Source organism: Salvelinus fontinalis, chromosome 18 (genome assembly GCF_029448725.1).
Source record: "Salvelinus fontinalis isolate EN_2023a chromosome 18, ASM2944872v1, whole genome shotgun sequence".
Lineage (NCBI taxonomy): Eukaryota > Metazoa > Chordata > Actinopteri > Salmoniformes > Salmonidae > Salvelinus > Salvelinus fontinalis.
In genome coordinates, this window is record NC_074682.1 from 34,382,135 (window position 1) to 34,400,310 (window position 18,176).

Consider the following 18,176-nt stretch of genomic DNA (forward strand, 5'->3'; position numbering starts at 1 on the left):
TGAGACATGGTTTAGGCCATTACAATGTAATCTTTTTCATTGGGGAAGATTTCCCCTTGTACTTGAAAATAAAGTCTGTTTTTGTTATAAAACAAATTAACACAATACAACAATCCAAACCACCAGGAATTCTTATCTGCTTTTAATGAAAACATATATCTCACAAAACAAAACTATGGATAGATACTGAAATGGAAGTGCATCAGTATGTGAATATTGATATGTGGTGAACTATTTACAATAAATGTGTAATTCTAACCCAGTTGTGTGGTATTATTATCAAGTCAGTATGGCATCATCACAGTAACACACTAGTTCACATGAATAAGCAAAAAAGGTAAAGACAGGTGCAGCCCAAAACCAATTTAAAATATCAGGGGTACTTTAAGTTCTATTAAACGTTTGCTACGGTGCGTGACGGTTTGTCCTGAACGACACGTATCCGAAAACGTTCAACTTTCTTGAACCAACTTTGATGTATGTTTGCTCTGATTGGTAGGGTGTGACTTTTTTATTTATTTTACCTTTATTTAACTAGGCAAGTGAGTTAAGAACAAATTCTTACTTTCAATGACGGCCTAGAAACAGTGGGTTGTTCAGGGGCAGAACGACAGAGTTTTACCTTGTCAGCTCGGGGATTCGATCTTGCAACCTTTCGGTTACTAGTCCAACGCTCTAACCACTAGGCTACCCTGCCACCCCATGAAGCAATGAGTGACGTATTTAAAAGGGCAGAGGCCATGCTGACTGCGTACCCCAACCCAATCGCTCCCCGTTTTTTCAACTGGTCGTTGAAAAAACGAACGAACAGCACTGTTTCCGTTTAATTGAATGTTACACACCATTTCCCCCCTCGTACTGAACACAGCCCAGTTCCTGTGTACAGGGGTGTATTAGTCCACACCATTGCAAACTGTAGCAAAACATTTTTCAACAAAACTCAGCATTTCTTATTAGATAAGTTTAGGTTGGTCCCTTCCGTTTCGTTCCTAGTGAATACATCCTAGATTGTAGTTTAACATCAAAATACATATTTGTCCTGTCCCTCACTGCCGTCTACATTTCTGAATAGTAAAATGGAGGGTCTAGCCACTAATCCTTCATCAATTATTTGGAAGTTTCATCAACATTCCGACCGTTTTGTTTCAAGTACAATATTATAAATCATCCATCTACACAACAGAACCCCTCTATTCAAACTGAAGCTGCACAGATGACTAAGTCACAACACTATAAAGAATAAAAGCAAGAATCTAAAACGCAAGTCTTGGAGTGCTGCGTTTGTACCTCTGCTCTAGACAAGCTACTATGTGATCTTATCTCACTAACCCATTGCTTCAAATTACTTCACTAGCCTTTGATTTAGGTATCCAAAAGAATTGAATTGAGTTCAATATCTGTCTTAACCAATGAAGGAAATGGTTAAGATAGGTTCCAGTTTCAACACAGATCTTATGAGGAATGTAGAGGGCAGTCTAGATATTGGTTAGCTTCCGCCGAGTTAAATACAAGTGTGTTCGTGTCCATTTTTATTCAGTCACCCCAGGAATTGAATTAATTTAGACTAATGTAATGAATCAGCAGAGGTAAAGTGTGTGAACTTGTTCATTATTTGGTGGATGGAAGTAAAACCAAATAGTTTTGTTCTCAAACTAACAAGTTACACAATAACCAAATGAAAAAATGCCACAAAAGGCTATCACTATACAGAAGATCTAAACCAGAACAGTCCAAACTGTTAGGAATAATAGCATCAGTAAAAGCTTTGCTAATTGTGGTGATGGATTCAGGGTCACAAATCACATAACCTCATCTGGGAAAAATATTACAAATCAGCAAAGCCACAGGGAAGTACTTCATGCATGACTGAACACAGAATATTAGGATAAGCTACATGATATACAGTGATGTGTTAGTGACATGCCTAAATAATAAAAAACAGAACTTTTGGCTGATGTTATTTTGTACACAATTGCTATGGATAAATGCTCTGGTAGCCTCTGAAAATAAGTATTTATTTTCATACAAATTGGACCCACTTCTAACCAACTACATACATATCATAAAATAAAAACAGTACAAACACAGGACTCTCAATAACTCAGACAAATCATAAACAATAACATCACAAAAAACACAAGGTGTGAAACTCAAACCAAAAGAAAGTTCCAAGTCTTCACTGTCCATCTACTACTCCTATCAGAAGTGACATTCCTGATTAGCTCCGCATCCCGAGGATAAACAAGGGCATTCCTGATTAGCTCCACATCCCGAGGATAAACAAGGGCATTCCTGATTAGCTCCGAATCCCTGATTAGCTCTGCATCCCGAAGATAAACAAGGGCATTCCTGATTAGCTCTGCATCCAGAGGAGAAACAAGGTCTGTTGTCGACAAAGGGGACGGTGGTACCATTTTAAATGTGATACTGTAATGATGGAAAATGTAAATTGCCCCCCCCAAAATGTGATAAAACATGCTCTGCATTTACGTTCAGCCCCCCCACACACACACACGTCTATGTGCATACCGGGGCGCACATCCAATAGGATTCACTTAACCAATCCAAGCATGCAGTCCTTCTCCTGAGCAGGAAATAATCCACATTTCTCAGCCCAGGGAGGAGAGAGAGTGCCATGGAAATAGATACAGAGAGCTAAAGAAACCACATTGTCTCAAAGGTCCTGAAGAATTGTGTAGTCCCTGACAGAGATAGTCTCAGAAAAACATTCAATCACAATGATCAAAACCTTATGATTTTGCACTGAAGTATGCTTAGATGGCCTATATGTTAGTTTCATGATTGATAGATGACTTTCTGGTGAAATCACATACCTAGAGGCCATGGGGGGTATGAGCCAGCTCATTACACATCTGAGCCAACGGGATATTTTGTCAGCAGCAGAGGGGGCAGGGAGAAGGCAGATTAGCCAACAATCTTGTTTCCCTTGAGATTACATAAAAAAAAAAAAAATCTTCCTTCCTATGCACTTTACTGATAAATCCTTGTTAGTTTCCCTAAATAAAAAAAAAAGTGTTTAAGGCAGAGCAGGGGAATCCTGACTGAGTGTCTCCTTCAGGATGTTTATCCTTCACTTCTATTTCCTCTACCCTCTTAGTTAGAGACCCCTGTTATATTTTTCCCTGTCCCTCCAACCCTTGATTTGTCATGGTATAGGCAACTAGATTCCGATTTCTGTCGGAGTGGATGGTCGGGGGGCCGGAACATAATGTTAATTTGTACACTGCAAATTGACCACAACTAGCCTAAAAAGAGATTGTAGTTTTGAGAATGACACAAATATAAATTTTCACAAAGTCTGCTGCCTCAGTTTGTATGATGGTAATTTGCATATACTCCAGAATGTTATGAAGAGTGATCAGATGAATTGCAATTCATTGCAAAGTCCCTCTTTGCCATGCAAATTAACTGAATCCCCCAAAAACATTTCCACTGCATTTCAGCCCTGCCACAAAAGGACCAGCTGACATGTCAGTGATTCTCTTGTTAACACAGGTGTGAGTGTTGACGAGGACAAGGCTGGAGATCACTCCGTCACTCCGTCATGCTGATTGATTTCGAATAACAGACTGGAAGCTTCAAAAGGAGGGTGGTGCTTGGAATCATTGTTCTTCCTCTGTCAATCATGGTTACATGCAAGGAAACACGTGCCGTCGTCATTGCTTTGCACAAAAAGGGCTTCACAGGCAAGGACATTGCTGCCAGTAAGATTGCACCTAAATTGACCATTTATCAGATCATCAAAAACTTCAAGGAGAGCGGTTCAATTGTTGTGAAGAAAGCTTCAGGGCGCCCAAGAAAGTCCAGCAAGCGCCAGGACCGTCTCCTAAAGTTTATTCAGCTGCGGGCTCGGGGCACCACCAGTACAGAGCTTGCTCGGGAATGGCAGCAGGCAGGTGTGAGTGCATCTGCACGCACAGTGAGGCAAAGACTTTTGGAGGCTGGCCTGGTGTCAAGAAGGGCAGCAAAGAAGCCACTTCTCTCCAGGAAAAACATCAGGGACAGACTGATATTCTGCAAAAGGTACAGGAATTGGACTGCTGAGGACTGGGGTCATTTTCTCTGATGAATCCCCTTTCCGATTGTTTGGGGCATCCGGAAAAAAGCTTGTCCGGAGAAGATAAGGTGAGTGCTACCATCAGTCCTGTGTCGTGCCAACAGTAAAGCATCCTGAGACTAGAGGTCGACCGATTATGATTTTTCAACGCCGATACCGATTATTGGAGGACCAAAAAATCGGATACCATTTAAAGTCGGCCGATTTTTAAAATGTATTTGTAATGATGACAATTATAACAATACTGAATGGAATGAACACTTTTATTTTAACTTAATACATCAAAATCAATTTAGCCTCAAATAAATAATGAAACATGTTCAATTTGGTTTAAATAATACAAAGTGTTGGAGAAGAAAGTAAAAGTGCAATATGTGCCATGTAAGAAAGCTAACGTTTAAGTTCCTTGCTCAGAACATGAGAACATATGAAAGCTGGTGGTTCCTTTTAACATAAGTCCAGGTATATATTCCCAGGTAAGAAGTTTTAGGTTGTAGTTATTAGGACTATTTCTCTCTATACCATTTGTATTTCATATACCTTTGACTATTGGATGTTCTTATAGGCACTTTAGTATTGCCAGTGTAACAGTATAGCTTCCGTCCCTCTCCTCGCTCCTACCTGGGCTCGACCCAGGAACACAACATCCACCCTCGAAGCAGCGTTACCCATGCAGAGCAAGGGGAATAACTACTCCAAGTCTCAGAGCGAGTGACGTTTGAAACACTATTAGCGCGCACCCCGCTAACTAGCTAGCCATTTCACATCGGTTACACCAGCCTAATCTCGGGAGTTGATAGACTTGAAGTCATAAACAGCGCAATGCTTGAAGCACTATGAAGAGCTGCTGGCAAAACGCACAAAAGTGCTTTTTGAATGAATGCTTACGAGCATGCTGCTGCCTACCACCGCTCAGTCAGACTGCTCTATCAAATCATAGACTTAGTTATAACATAATAACACACAGAAATACGAGCCGTAGGTCATTAATATGGTCGAATCCGTAAACTATCATCTCGAAAACAAAACATTTATTCTTTCAGTGAAATACGGAACCGTTCCGTATTTTATCTAACGGGTGGCATCCATAAGTCTAAATATTCCTGTTACATTGCACAACCTTCAATGTTATGTCATAATTACGTAAAATTCTGGCAAATCAGGCAGCCCAAACTGTTGCATATACCCTGACTCTGCGTGCAATAAACACAAGAGAACATACACAATTTCACCTGGTTAATATTGCCTGCTAACCTGGATTTGTTTAGCTAAATATGCAGGTTTAAAAATATATACTTCTGTGTATTGATTTTAAGAAAGGCATTGATGTTTATGGTTAGGTACACATTGGAGCAATGATACACACCGCATCGATTATATGCAACGCAGGACTCGCTAGATAAACTAGTAATATCATCAACCATGTGCAGTTAAATAATGATTAAATAAAGGTGTCCAAATCGGTGTCCAAAAAATACCGATTTCCGGTTGTTATGAAAACTTGAAAATCGGCCCTCATTAAATCGGCCATTCCGATTAATCGGTCGACCTCTACCTGAGACCATTCATGTGTGGGGTTGCTTCTCAGCCAAGGGAGTGGGCTAAATCACAATTTTGCTTAAGAACACAGCCATGAATAAAGAATGGTCCCAACACATCCTCCGAAATCAACTTCTCCCAACCATTTGGTGAAGAACAATACCTTTTCCAGCATGATGGAGCACCTTGCCATAAGGCAAAAGTGATAACTAAGTGGCTCGGGGAACAAAACATCGATATTTTGGGTCCATGGCCAGGAAACTCCCCAGACCTTAATCCCATTGAGATCTTGTGGTCAATCCTCAAGAAGTGGGTGGACAAACAAAACCCCACCAATTCTGACAAACTCCAAGCATTGATTATGCAAGAATGGGCTGCCATCAGTCAGAATGTGGAACAGATGTTAATTGACAGCATGCCAGGGTGGATTGCAGAGGTCTTGAAAAAGAAGGGTTAACACTGCAAATATTGACTCCTTGCATCAACTTCATGTAATTGTCAATAAAAGCCTTGGACACTTATGAAATGCTTGTAATTATACTTCAGTATTCCATAGTAACATCTGAAAAAAATATCTTAAGACACTGAAGCAGCAAACTTTGTGGAAATGAATATTTGTGTCACTCAACTTTTGGCCACGACTGTACATTGAGACACGATCACAGCTCTCTTTTTTTTTATTTTATTAGTGGGAATACTTGAACAGATTTCCTAAATTCAACAGATTCTTAGTTGAATTCCTGGTGATTTTAGTATTTTTTGGACAAAAAATGGCCGATTTATTTTTTGGACAAAAAAACTAAAATCGCCGCAAAATTGCTAAAAGCTTTAGTGGGCCAAAAAAACACTTGCGGGCTGGTTTTGGCTCGTGGGCCACCTGTTGCCAACCTCCTGCCCTATACCCGTCTACTGGTGCTGGTGTCATATCTCCCTAATCCCTGCTTTGTCATAGGCTCTTCCCCTCCTCTTACTATCTTATAGGCACCCTATTCCCTTTACAGTGCACTACTTTTGACCAGGGCCCATAGAGAACAGGGTTGCATTTGGGATGCAACTGTAGAGTTAAAGCATCCCCTGCTCCCTCCTCTACTCAGTTCAGGTCAGTCTCCCCTCTGCTCTCCACCACCCTCAGCCGGGTCATAGTATCTCCTCCACCCCGTGGGCGAAGATCATGACCAGGCCTGGCTCCAGGATCATGTCCTCACCCATATGCTGGTTCTCACAGGCTATCACCACCACTGCCTGTTTCCCGGGGATACGCTTGGCCACGTAATTCTCATAGTAGCGCCGGTTCATCTGCCGCGTCTCCAGCGTGGCCAGGCCGGTGGGCCAGTTCCTCTCGTGGGCGTTCTCGATCAAGTCGTTGACAATGGAAGGCGGGCAGCCGCTGTCGATGAGCGAGCGCTTGATGACCGCCTGGAGGACAGCGTCCGGTGTCGAGATCATGCCGCCCCAGCGGGTGACACGCGCTGGCTGGAGGGAGTTCACCCACCTAGGAGGGAAAGTAGAGGAGAGGATGAAAGGGGGGACTGGGATATTATGATGGCTATTTTAATCATGTAATAACAACTAGATGTGTCCTAATACGTAGTTATTATAATCATATAGAAATGGGACAATAAACCCGGAAATGATCAGCACAGGCATTTTGCTGATATCGTTCATTACAATAAGTATCCTATACTTGAGGAATGTGAAGTTTGAAATAAAATAAGTTGATGGCTACCACAACCATCAAACTAATAGCTAGAAATAATTTAAAGGGAAAAAAAACAAACTGGTGCACATTAATGTTATAAACTTATTGTTCCATTTATCGTTATCGCATCAATTCAAGCAATTTATTACATATCGCACAGCTCTATAATTATCACTTTAATTATGCATAAAAAAGGGTGGAAAATGACACAGCGTAGTAAGTTAAACTGTCTGATTGCAAAGTGTTCTGTGCAATTGAGTATTGCACCACAGTGCTTGATAATCCACTCACTCTAGGATCTCATTGTACTCAATGGTCTCCTCGAGGTTCTGCAGGTTGGGGTTGGCACTGCGGATGGCTCTCATGTACGCCTTCAACAGCTGGATGTCCCGTTTCTGGAGGCAGAGAAGAGACATCACACTGGGCTTACAGACCCCGCTGCCGCAACATCACACAAACACTTGTATGTACAAGCACTGATACACACGCGTGAAAGCATACATTCACTTACTCACGCATACACAAACACCCTGACGCACACACACGTATAACTGCAGACACACACACACACACACCTGCTCTGCTAGCTGGTGCTTGTGTTCAGCAGTAGTCTTGTCCAGGTCGGTGACCTTGCCCTGCTGTTGCTGCACCACGCTGCGCAGGTGTTTGATGCAGTTGTGGCTGGGTACCTCGTCTTTAGGCATCTCCAGTCTGAATAGACGTAGGGAGGACATAACAGCTGATCAACAGTCTTATAGCTCAGCTGACTCACCTACAGCCCCACTAAACTACAACCTTTAGTCAATACCCTACCCCCACAGCCCTGTTGACCCACTAACCCAGAGCTACTGTAGTAGCACCACTCGCCTACAGCAGAGTTTCCCAATCCGATTCTTGCCCCACTCTTGGGGTTGTGCTCATGCTCCCTCACATAGATTAAGTTTACAGTTTCACAGCTTTGCCTACATAATTTATATAAAGGATTAACAAAACATGCGCTAAAATAGAGCCTTTAGGAACCCCTTTGTTGGAGCCAACCCCACTCACCCGCAGCCCTGCTCGCACTGGAAGGGCCTCTTGGGGTTGTGCTGGCAGTCCCTGAGGTGCGACTGCAGCTGGTCGAGGCGCAGCACGGCGGTGCAGCCGAAGCCGGCGTTGTCGCAGGTGATCTGCAGCTTGGACAGCATGTTGCGCATGATGCGGGGCACGGGGCGCAGGTGGGCCAGTGTCACCACGCTGCGGTCCACGGGGCATATCTGCTGCTGGGAGAACCACTGGGTGATGCAGGCATTGCAGAAGGCGTGCTCGCAGTGAGGGGCCTAAGGATGGAAGGAATGTCACACACGTAGGAAGAAAGGGACAGCAAACAGAGACCCGCTCCGGTGAAAAAGCACTCGTTAGAAATATTTTCAGTTGATAATATAAAATGTATAATATGACAATTTTGTTGAGAGAGACATTCCGATTCAAATATCAAATTATTGGAATGACTAGAGGTAGGGTTGGGCGATATTGCCTAAAAATCATATCTCGATTTTTCCAAACTTATGGGCGATTCACGGAATACACTGGGTGTACAAAAAATAACACCTGTCCTTTCCATGACAGACTGACCAGGTGAATCAAGGTGAAAGCTATGATCTCTTATTGATGTCACTTGTTAAATCCACCTCAATCAGTGTAGATGAAGGAGAGGAGGTTAAAGATGGATTTTTAAGCCTTGAGACAATTGAGACAGAATGGACAACACAAAAGATTTAAGTTGCCTTGAACAGGGTATAGTACTAGGTACCAGGCGCTCCGGTTTGAGTGTGTCAAGAACTGCAACGCCGCTAGGTTTTTCACGCTCAAGAGTTTTCCGTGTGGACTAAGAATGGTCCACCACCCAAAGGACACCCCACCAACTTTACACAACTGTGGGAAGCTTTGGAGTCAACATGGGCCAGCATTCCTGGGGAATGCTTGACACCTTGTAGAGTCCATGCCCGATGAATTGTGACTGTTCTGTGGGCAAAAGGGGTGCAATTCAATATTAGGAAGGTGTTCCTAATGTTTTGTACACTCAGTACAAGCTTTGTTGTACAATTAAAAAAGGTAAAATACACTGCATTTAAAACAGTCAACAATAATTCATGAATGCAGGGCTTGTGACATATCTATATCTAGGCTAAATGTAAGCCTTCCACAACCGTAAGACCCACTAATAATTACATTATTTTATCAAAATAATTTAATCAGCTTTTTTGCAATAATCACTGATCTGAAAATGTCTTTTTGTTACAAATTTAACCAGAACCATGAATTATGCGCATTCACTAATAATGACTAACTTCTTGTAGCAGGCATTATAGAAAATTAACACAGGTCTCAAACAATATCAAGCCCACATGCTAGTGAGTTGCCAGCTAATCTTTATATTTCAAGTTTAGCCAACCTGTATCTATTTGCTAGCTAACAAGGTAGAACAGTTGAGTTGTTATGAGCACACCCTTCTGTCCGTCTCCAACTGTTTAAACAGCATGCTAGCCTCTTCACTTTGTTCAGATGCTGAAATCAAGTGGCCTACCTTATCAGAATGAGAACAAGTTAAAATGCTGCTAGTGGTAAGTGGTACAGCAATGCACCCGCAACAAACTAAGTATTCATTTTCCAGAATCAATGTTCATTGATACTCTTGTTATAAACATAAAAAGGGTATCGTTAGAAACATTCACTTCTCCTTTCTTACAGTCAAATAATGTCTCCATGTGTTTCGGTGTCCATATGACCCATTCTGTTGGACCAAACCTCAAATGCAAATAGCGAGTTGAAACCGCATGTCACAGAGGAAGAAGCGATCGCTCCTCTATTGTTGTAAGTGGCAGAGGGAGGGGCTTGTTGTGTGGGGGATGGGCTTGTGTGTGTGTGTGTGTGTAAATGGGAAGGTGCACACAGCACAGAAAGAGTGGAGGAGACGAGACCAAAAAGAAAACATGAGAACAAACTGACATGTTCATAAATAAAAACATTCCAGACACAATCCTAGTTCTGATTCTTCCCATCTCAGTGGGGTTCTGTGCTGCAAAGCTGCTGATTCACACTGGGGCCCCAGAGGGAGTATAAATTATCATCACACAGCTGAGTGCAGATGCAAGCAAACTGAATTTCAATTCTTCCCTCTCAGTATACTATGTCCACACTCCTGTACTGCTGCCAGCATTCTGCACAAAGTCCAAGGACAGCTCTGAATGCATAGGCTACATTGACTGGAAGTGACACTGAACGGTCACACTAGCTCCTTGCTGAATTAACCTACCAACACATGTGCCCAGACACAGATGCAATCACTCTCCTAAGCACAGTGCAAAACAAAGAACACCAATAACACCAATTGACCAATCCCTAGGCTGGAAAAAGTGTTTTGTACTATAAAAAGCACAATCCAGCAACCATTTGCTCCAATGGCAAACACGTAGGAAAACAATTCCATCCTCTTCAAGTGTGTCTATTTAAAGCTACTCACCTCATGGTTGGTCTCGGTTTGGGAAATTGGTTTGTTATGTTAGCAACCCTATGCTTTATTTACATTAACAGGACTAAGCATCGTCACTCACTTCTTCTATCCTGATTACCTACACCTCTGCACCACTACAAACATAAGGCTCTTCTCATTCATCTAGAACAAGAACGGACAGACCTTCCTTCAGAGCTCATCTCTCCATATTTCCTTCTTCCTTCTGTCCTCTCCCATTTCTGTCACTGCATCCCTCTAAAAGTCAATTACCCTGTAGGCTCTCTTCCCTCTACCCATATCCTTCCTGGCCAAGACGCAATTTAGCCCATTCTCATGTCTGTTATCGCTCCCACCCCCCCATACAAGCATTGGATCTTCATCACTGGAGCTTCATCGTAGAGAATTCAATTACAAGTCTAGTGATATGTTTATAGAAATGCAAGAACAGCATATCAGCAAGAGCACTTCGGACAAGATGATAATCATCTTTTTAGCATCACAAAATAAATGGCCTGCGCACGGCCTACAGGACTGAAATGTCTTTTTTTCTAATTTCTCTACGACAAATGGAACAGCATGTGTGTGGTCAACGCGTTGACAAGAACTGGATCCTATTTGACTGAAATGGAACTGAATTTACAACACACTGACAATTCCTTATTTTCCAGTGACTGAAGCAGCACTGATTTTTTTTCAACATTGAAATGCACTGCTTCTCCAATGGCTGAAATGGTACAGAGATGTGTAAGTCACTGACCTGCACAGGCTCCTCCAGGACTCCACTGCAGATGGGGCACAGCAGGTCCTCATCCACTTCCCCCTGGAACCGGGTGACGTCGTAGCCCATGGCACATCCCCAGATCCAACTACAACCTGCAACACAGGTGAGGAAATGGTAAGCCTACAGAGTACAGACCAACACGACAACCTACATGCCATCCCACGTGCAGGATTATAAAACAACATGGAACACCTTCAAAGAAAAAAGTATAGAATTCAATTTGCCAGAACATACCTTCCCTACCGTTACGCTTGTTTACATGAAGCTGCACTGGGGTCGAAATGCAATCAAGGTTACATTAAGACACTGTGGAGCCGGCACGAGATATTGATTGGAAAACGTACGTCAGTGCAAGGATGGGATATGCCACTGTTATCCAAATTTGACCTTTATCCACACTGCTCCATCGAGAAGGTGTCTTCATGTACCCATGATTGCCTTCCGACTTCAGTGCAGCTCAGTGTAAACAAGCGTAACAGTAGGGTCGATATCTTCTCGCTTAGTTCTCAATCATGTTCAAAATAAACAACCTGTATATACAGTGCATTGACTTATTCCATATTTTGTTGTGTTATAGCCTGAATTCAAAATAGATTAAATAGGCTTTTGTTTACCAGTGTTTTTTATATGGTAGAGTTCGCAAAACAAATACCCACTGGATTGATGAAAATAGTCATGATATCATTCTGCCAGGTAAGCATAGTCTACTTAGTAGTTAACATTTAATTGAGAAAGTCTCCATCTACCAGAAGACCGTTTTCATTAGCATCATCCTTAACGGCTACACAACGTGGTAGACGTGCATCACACACACAGACAGGGGTATTCTCATTGCCTCTTCAGAAAGTTGCAGGAAATACAAATTACTGATGCATTCTGTTGATGTCTTATGATAAATTTGGACAGATTAAATCATTTTCAATAAATGTAGTTGATTCCCTTCAATACATTGTTGAATATTGTTAAATTCCGTTTTAAAGCCTGGATTCCGTGAGGGCCCTAATTATCATATTTGGACCAGAATTAGGCTCTCCACTACCTATTGTTCCTGCAGTGATGATTCACAATCTTCATCTAAAGTTTTCATAATTTATCTGCAGATAATCGACCCCCCAAATCCTAGGCCTAACAGTAGCCTATCCAAATTAGGAAGCCAAATGAACAGCTCTCTCACCAATGCGATTTGGTAGGCTACACTGACTGACAAGAGGAGAGTCAGTAACTTTAGTGTAATGTCTGGCAAGCCTGACAAACTAGGAAAGGAAATATTGGAAATCCTTTGGTTTAGATACCTTGGACATCCAGTATAACCAGGTTGCATGATTTAGGAATGGCAAAGGGATTAGGGCTGTCCTTGACAACAAAAAAAAACTTGGTCGACCGAGAGTTGTCTGTTCTTTCGAGAAATCGATTGGTCAAAAATGTTAAGTGTATTTTTCCATATATAGACACACCCTGTTTGAATAAAATCAACTATATGTAGGCAACTGAGCTTGTCTGATGCTTTAAGCAATGCGATTAAAAATGAAGACACTCAAATTACTAAAGAGGAAACCATAGATCAATTTAGTCTAACCAAAACAAAAAAACCTGTTCCCGACCCTCCACCTTCCATTGCTGCTGGCCTTCGCAGATTCTGCCCATTAAGCACCTGAAGATGCCAGTAATAGGCTACACCAACGGTCGGCAACCTTTTCCATTTGGAGTGCCAGGTTGTCGTACCATTTTTACTGATCTGTGCGCCAGTTATGAGTTTCATATGCACATTCTCGTGGAACAGTTTCATTTATAATAAAGTCTTCATCTCAAAAATCAATGTCATGTGGTTAATCAACATTCTATCTAAAACAAAATTATACAAACATAAAAGTAACTTCTATTGCCATTACCCATATGTAAAAATAGCCTACATAAAGCCAACAAATAAAAACACTGCAGCTCTCAGGTAGAAAATAGCCGGATAAAAAATAAATATTCTATAAATCACATTGGCTACACATGGCCTGTCTGCAAGGAACTTGAAACATTATATCAACTATGAACTCTGTCTGGCCTGAAGCTCTAGGTAACAAACTTGCAACATTGTATTAAATATTCTGGGCCCTCAGTTGATTGCCCCAGTGAGCTCCTGACAGACACATTCCTTCTTGGACAATGCTCTGCGATGCAAATGACGAAGTCCAAATCAGAACAATCAATCGACTATAGATATAGGCTTGGACGTGGGAAAAGTTCAACTAGGATCTAGAAACTCTGGGCTAGACATTGAGATGAGAAGTCTATCAGAATTGAAAGCAAAGGGCTTGTCATTAATTAACAGAATCTACTGCACACTATCTCTCTGATGTGATTTCATTTTGAGATAGCCATTGTGTACAAAGAGTCAAGACTAACTATAAAGACACTTACCCACTATAGTGCAAGTGGGTTTTATTTTTGTCTAAGACTAGCGGTAGTATGAACATTTATGGTGTGGATACTTCTTGGGTATCAGTGCACTTTGAAATAACTACCTGGATCTATCACATGGTATTCCAAGTTGAGTTGGTGCATGGATTAAATCAACAAGTAAAAAGCCCAACATTCTCAATGAATATGGACAATACAACTAAAACACTGACTTTATAGTAATCAATGATCAAAAGGTCAAATTACAGGGTATTTATGGTCACAGCTAGGGATCAGCCATTATTGACAGCAACCCTGGAGCAATCAGGATTAAGTAGCTTGCTCAAGGGCAGATCAACAGATTTTACACCTAGACTGCTCAGGGATTTGAACTAGGAATCTTTCAATTATGGGCCCACGCTCTAAACGCTAGGCTACCATCCACCCCCAGTACCTGTACATGTGTGTTCAATGTCCACTCACCGGTGTCTTTCCATCCTTGGGCCAGAATCCATAGCCCTCCTACTCATTGAAAATAAGGACCACTGGGGCAGAGTTATGGGAAGGAGAGGAGCAACCTGGGGCCTAGGTAATGATGTCCTGGGAAAATTAGTATGTGGAAAAATAGTAACGTTATGCAACGTTGTTGGAATGAATAAAGTTACTGTCCCTTTAATTTACTTTATAACCAGTTTACGATATGATTAGCGCTGTTTGCTACTCAAACACGTAACTCATCATTACTGTTCCAAATGGAATACCGTAACGTTAGCTATGTGGCTAGCTGCATATAGATGAAAGATACATATTGGATACTAATTAGAAAATCTGACAAGCCAGTGTGCACGTAAATTAGCCACAGCTGACTAATTTACGTGAACAAACGTTAGCTAGCTAATTTACAGATTAGCTGGCTGGCACAAGGTGGAATCACACAGGAAAACAAACAGAGAGAGCAACGCTAGTTATATTTCGTCGAATTGAGAAACGTTACCTGTTGATATAACAATCAATTGTTAAATGGTATTTTAAATTACGTTTGCGTCAGTATTTGGGTTAGCGTGCCAGCATGATATCCATTTTTTTCTTGATTCCCGTCACCACATTTCCACGTCCAGCCCTCACTTCTGCAGCTAAGCAACCAAATTGTCAAATCGTTGATTGACAGTTGACTCCACCTATCTTCGGTACGATCAGTGTCCCTTCTCAGATAAAGGGCCTATCACATGATTAGCTCTAAAGCACATCCTATATAGTCCATTGCCATTGGACACAATTTTGATTGACATTACATTTAACCAACAATGCAGCAGGGGACAAGTCTTCACTACTGTAGTGACATACTGATGCTCACGAAAAACAACTAGCTAGCCAGCCCTTTTACAAACAGGAAAACAATACTTATATTTAAACTGATTTGTCCCATGGCTTAAAATCCCTTATATCGGACAACGCAGCTGTGAACGACAATACACACCGTTGAGGTAAAGTTAATGTCATTTGTAGCTAACAACCTGGCACCCAGTTAGCTAGCTATAACTAACGATAGCTAGATTGCTGCCATAATGCTCATAGGTCATGGCAGTGAGTAACGTTACTGCAGCTTGGTTATTGCAGCTTGGTGCAGCTTCTAGCTACTTTACAAGTCATTAGTCAACCTGGGTTGGATACTTTCTAATCATGTATTCATACTCACGTCAACATTTCAGTGCTGCTTTGGTCTAAAGTTGACTTAGCTACAGTTGTGGATGCATGACGAGAATCTGAAAGATGACGACTGAGACCCACGTCAAGGACATCAAGCCAGGACTCAAGAATCTCAACGTTATCTTCATCGTACTGGAAACCGGTGAGGGGGGGTGGGGAGGGGGGGCGCTGTTTCAAATACTAACTCATAACAGTATTACTAGGAATCAAATGTTAATGATCTTGTAATGCACTGTGGTGGGAAAAAAAGTTATGTAAAATCTTACACACAATATAATGGCACAACAGATGTTCAATAGTGAGTAACATCCTTCTTGTATGCCACTATGTAGTCTGAGAACAGTTCATGTTGGTTTATTTGAATCATACCAGCCATCAAATAACTTACCTGTGTTGAACCCTCCCTCTTTTTTCCACAAGTGGATGTTTACGCTCCTCACAATGAGATGACACTTTCCCTGTACAACTAGCTCGGTCTGTCTTTGTAAAAAAATCAAAAGCCACTGATTTATTTGTCCCTCATAACCCCTCACATAGGACGAGTGACAAAGACAAAGGATGGGCATGAGGTGCGGACCTGTAAGGTGGCTGACAAAACAGGCAGCATCAGCATCTCTGTTTGGGATGAGGTGGGGGGACTGATCCAAACCGGTGACATAATCAGACTCACTAAGGGGTGAGTTATTGAGTCACATCCCAGTCAACACCTCCACTGTATGGACAAAGCTCCAAACCTACTGCTGAGTATAAAATCAATACAGAAATAAGACCACCCAGTCATGTCTACTTTACCTAACCGCATGAAGTTATTCGGATGAATACGTGCCATACGTTATTAGTAGTCTGCAATATTGTATTGAAATTGCTGCCTTTTTCTCCAGATATGCGTCTGTGTTCAAAGGTTGCCTGACTCTGTACACAGGCAGAGGTGGAGAGCTGTTGAAGATTGGAGAGTAAGTCCTGTAGTTGCAGCCATGTAAATGTGGCTGAGAGATGCATATAATGTCACAAGTTACTGGTCTAAACTAATGCCCACTTAATGTTTTGTTCAGGTTCTGCATGGTGTACTCCGAGGTGCCAAATTTCAGTGAGCCTAACCTAGAGTATTCTAACATGGACCAGATGAAAAACAAGACGGTAAGGGGTGTTCTGAACATAAGGATGTCAGTGTGTAAGCATGTCTTACTACAGGATGCTTTACGGAAGGATAGGGGGAAAATATTATTAAGTACCTTTTTCTTGTACTATAAGTGAACAGATTATTTCATTCCCAGGTACTCAGTGACCAAGGAAACATACTGAACAATAACTCAGCTGGTAAGTCCACTATCAGAGACCAACAAAAAAAGTGACATCAAATGGAAGTGTTTCGGGAACTACCTTTGTTAGTGTTTTTCAAGAAAAGTAATTTTGACCTCTGTGGCTTAAGGTGCTATATGCAACAATTCCACCTGCATGTCTCCAGCAGTAAACTAAATTGCTGCTTGAAGCTGTAAAGTTGCATATTTTACCTGTGAGTGCCTGGTTCAGCCACCTTCAGTGTATAAACAGCAGTGTCTTCATTTTAATTGTGAACACTAACAACTTTTCCTTTTATCACTTTATGAACATTCTAATTTGTACATTACAATTTCTTATTCTAGGAAATGACACTACCAATGGGAACGGTGTAAATTCACAAGGTTCCGGGAGCTCAACTACCCCTCCGCAGGGAGGGCGGGCTGGCAGTGGTGTCAGCAGCAGGGCAACCAATCCAGGAGGGACCACTGTCAATGGAAAGGAGACCAGACGTTCTACCAAAAGATGATTAGAAGAGAGAAGCAAAGTCCATCACGTGCCAGAAATTTCAAATGAGAGACTCTACCACTGAAGACTCGTGTTTCTTTTACAAACTGTGTAATCAGTCTTTATATATTATTTAGTTTTGTTGAAATTACCATGACCATTATTTACTTGTCTTTGTAAAGTGGGTTAAGAAATAGTATCTTAATTAGGTTTGTTTAAGGAACACTGTTCACAAAAGCTGTAACAAGAGTTTACCTTTTATTTTTTTATTACAATTAAGCTGTTTAATGGGAAGTCATGTGTTTTTCAAAGGAAGACAGGCAGGGATGTTACCATCCCTTTGTTTAAAATGTGATACCTTTTAAACAAAATATTTTCCTTTCATTTTCTGCACTCAATGTTAAGTTTTCCCATGAGATGTCTAAAATATAAAATTACTCTTACAGCTAATGTGCTGTGTGGGCTCTGTGTTCAAAAAGTAGCCTAAGGCTGACAGATAGGTGTGTAGTTGGATTTTGTCAATCAGAAATACAAGCATATACAGTTGAAGAAGTTTACATTACACTTGTTTTTCAACCACTCCACAATTGTTTTGTTTAACTATAGTTTAATCTACTTTGTGCATGACAAGAATTTTTTCCAACAATTGTTTACAGATTTGACTTATTCACTGTATCACAATTCCAGTGGGTCAGAAGTTTACATA

At 41.4% G+C, this 18,176-nt stretch overlaps 2 protein-coding genes across 12 annotated transcripts in view; one reads left to right on the plus strand and one right to left on the minus strand.

Moving 5' to 3' along the window:
• LOC129815364 (E3 ubiquitin-protein ligase NRDP1-like) overlaps positions 1-15,123 on the minus strand; it is a 28,815-nt gene extending 13,692 nt beyond the window's left edge. For 7 of the 11 annotated variants that reach the window (XR_008753414.1, XR_008753416.1, XR_008753417.1 and 4 more), the window contains exons 1-7: positions 14,973-15,123; positions 14,462-14,578; positions 11,567-11,682; positions 8,364-8,635; positions 7,892-8,027; positions 7,608-7,711; positions 6,823-7,109 (exon numbers count right to left, since the gene is read on the minus strand). Coding sequence is in view for 5 of the 11 variants with exons in the window: in XM_055869127.1 (XP_055725102.1) it covers positions 6,823-7,109; positions 7,608-7,711; positions 7,892-8,027; positions 8,364-8,635; positions 11,567-11,656 (889 nt within the window). In the remaining 6 variants the exon portion in view is untranslated. Of the gene's footprint in view, positions 1-127; positions 7,110-7,607; positions 7,712-7,891; positions 8,028-8,363; positions 8,636-11,566; positions 11,683-14,461; positions 14,579-14,972 lie in introns of those variants that run through there. The other 4 variants (XM_055869123.1, XM_055869124.1, XM_055869125.1 and 1 more) reach the window with 4 other exon arrangements.
• A 164-nt stretch (positions 15,124-15,287) lies between these two features.
• Positions 15,288-17,920, plus strand: LOC129815365 (SOSS complex subunit B1-like). Its single transcript, XM_055869129.1, has 7 exons — positions 15,288-15,462; positions 15,688-15,827; positions 16,223-16,361; positions 16,567-16,638; positions 16,738-16,822; positions 16,960-17,002; positions 17,329-17,920. The coding sequence occupies exons 2-7, from the start codon at positions 15,749-15,751 to the stop codon at positions 17,490-17,492; spliced, it is 582 nt and encodes a 193-aa protein (XP_055725104.1). The 5' UTR covers positions 15,288-15,462; positions 15,688-15,748; the 3' UTR covers positions 17,493-17,920.
• The last annotated feature ends 256 nt before the right edge of the window (positions 17,921-18,176 follow it).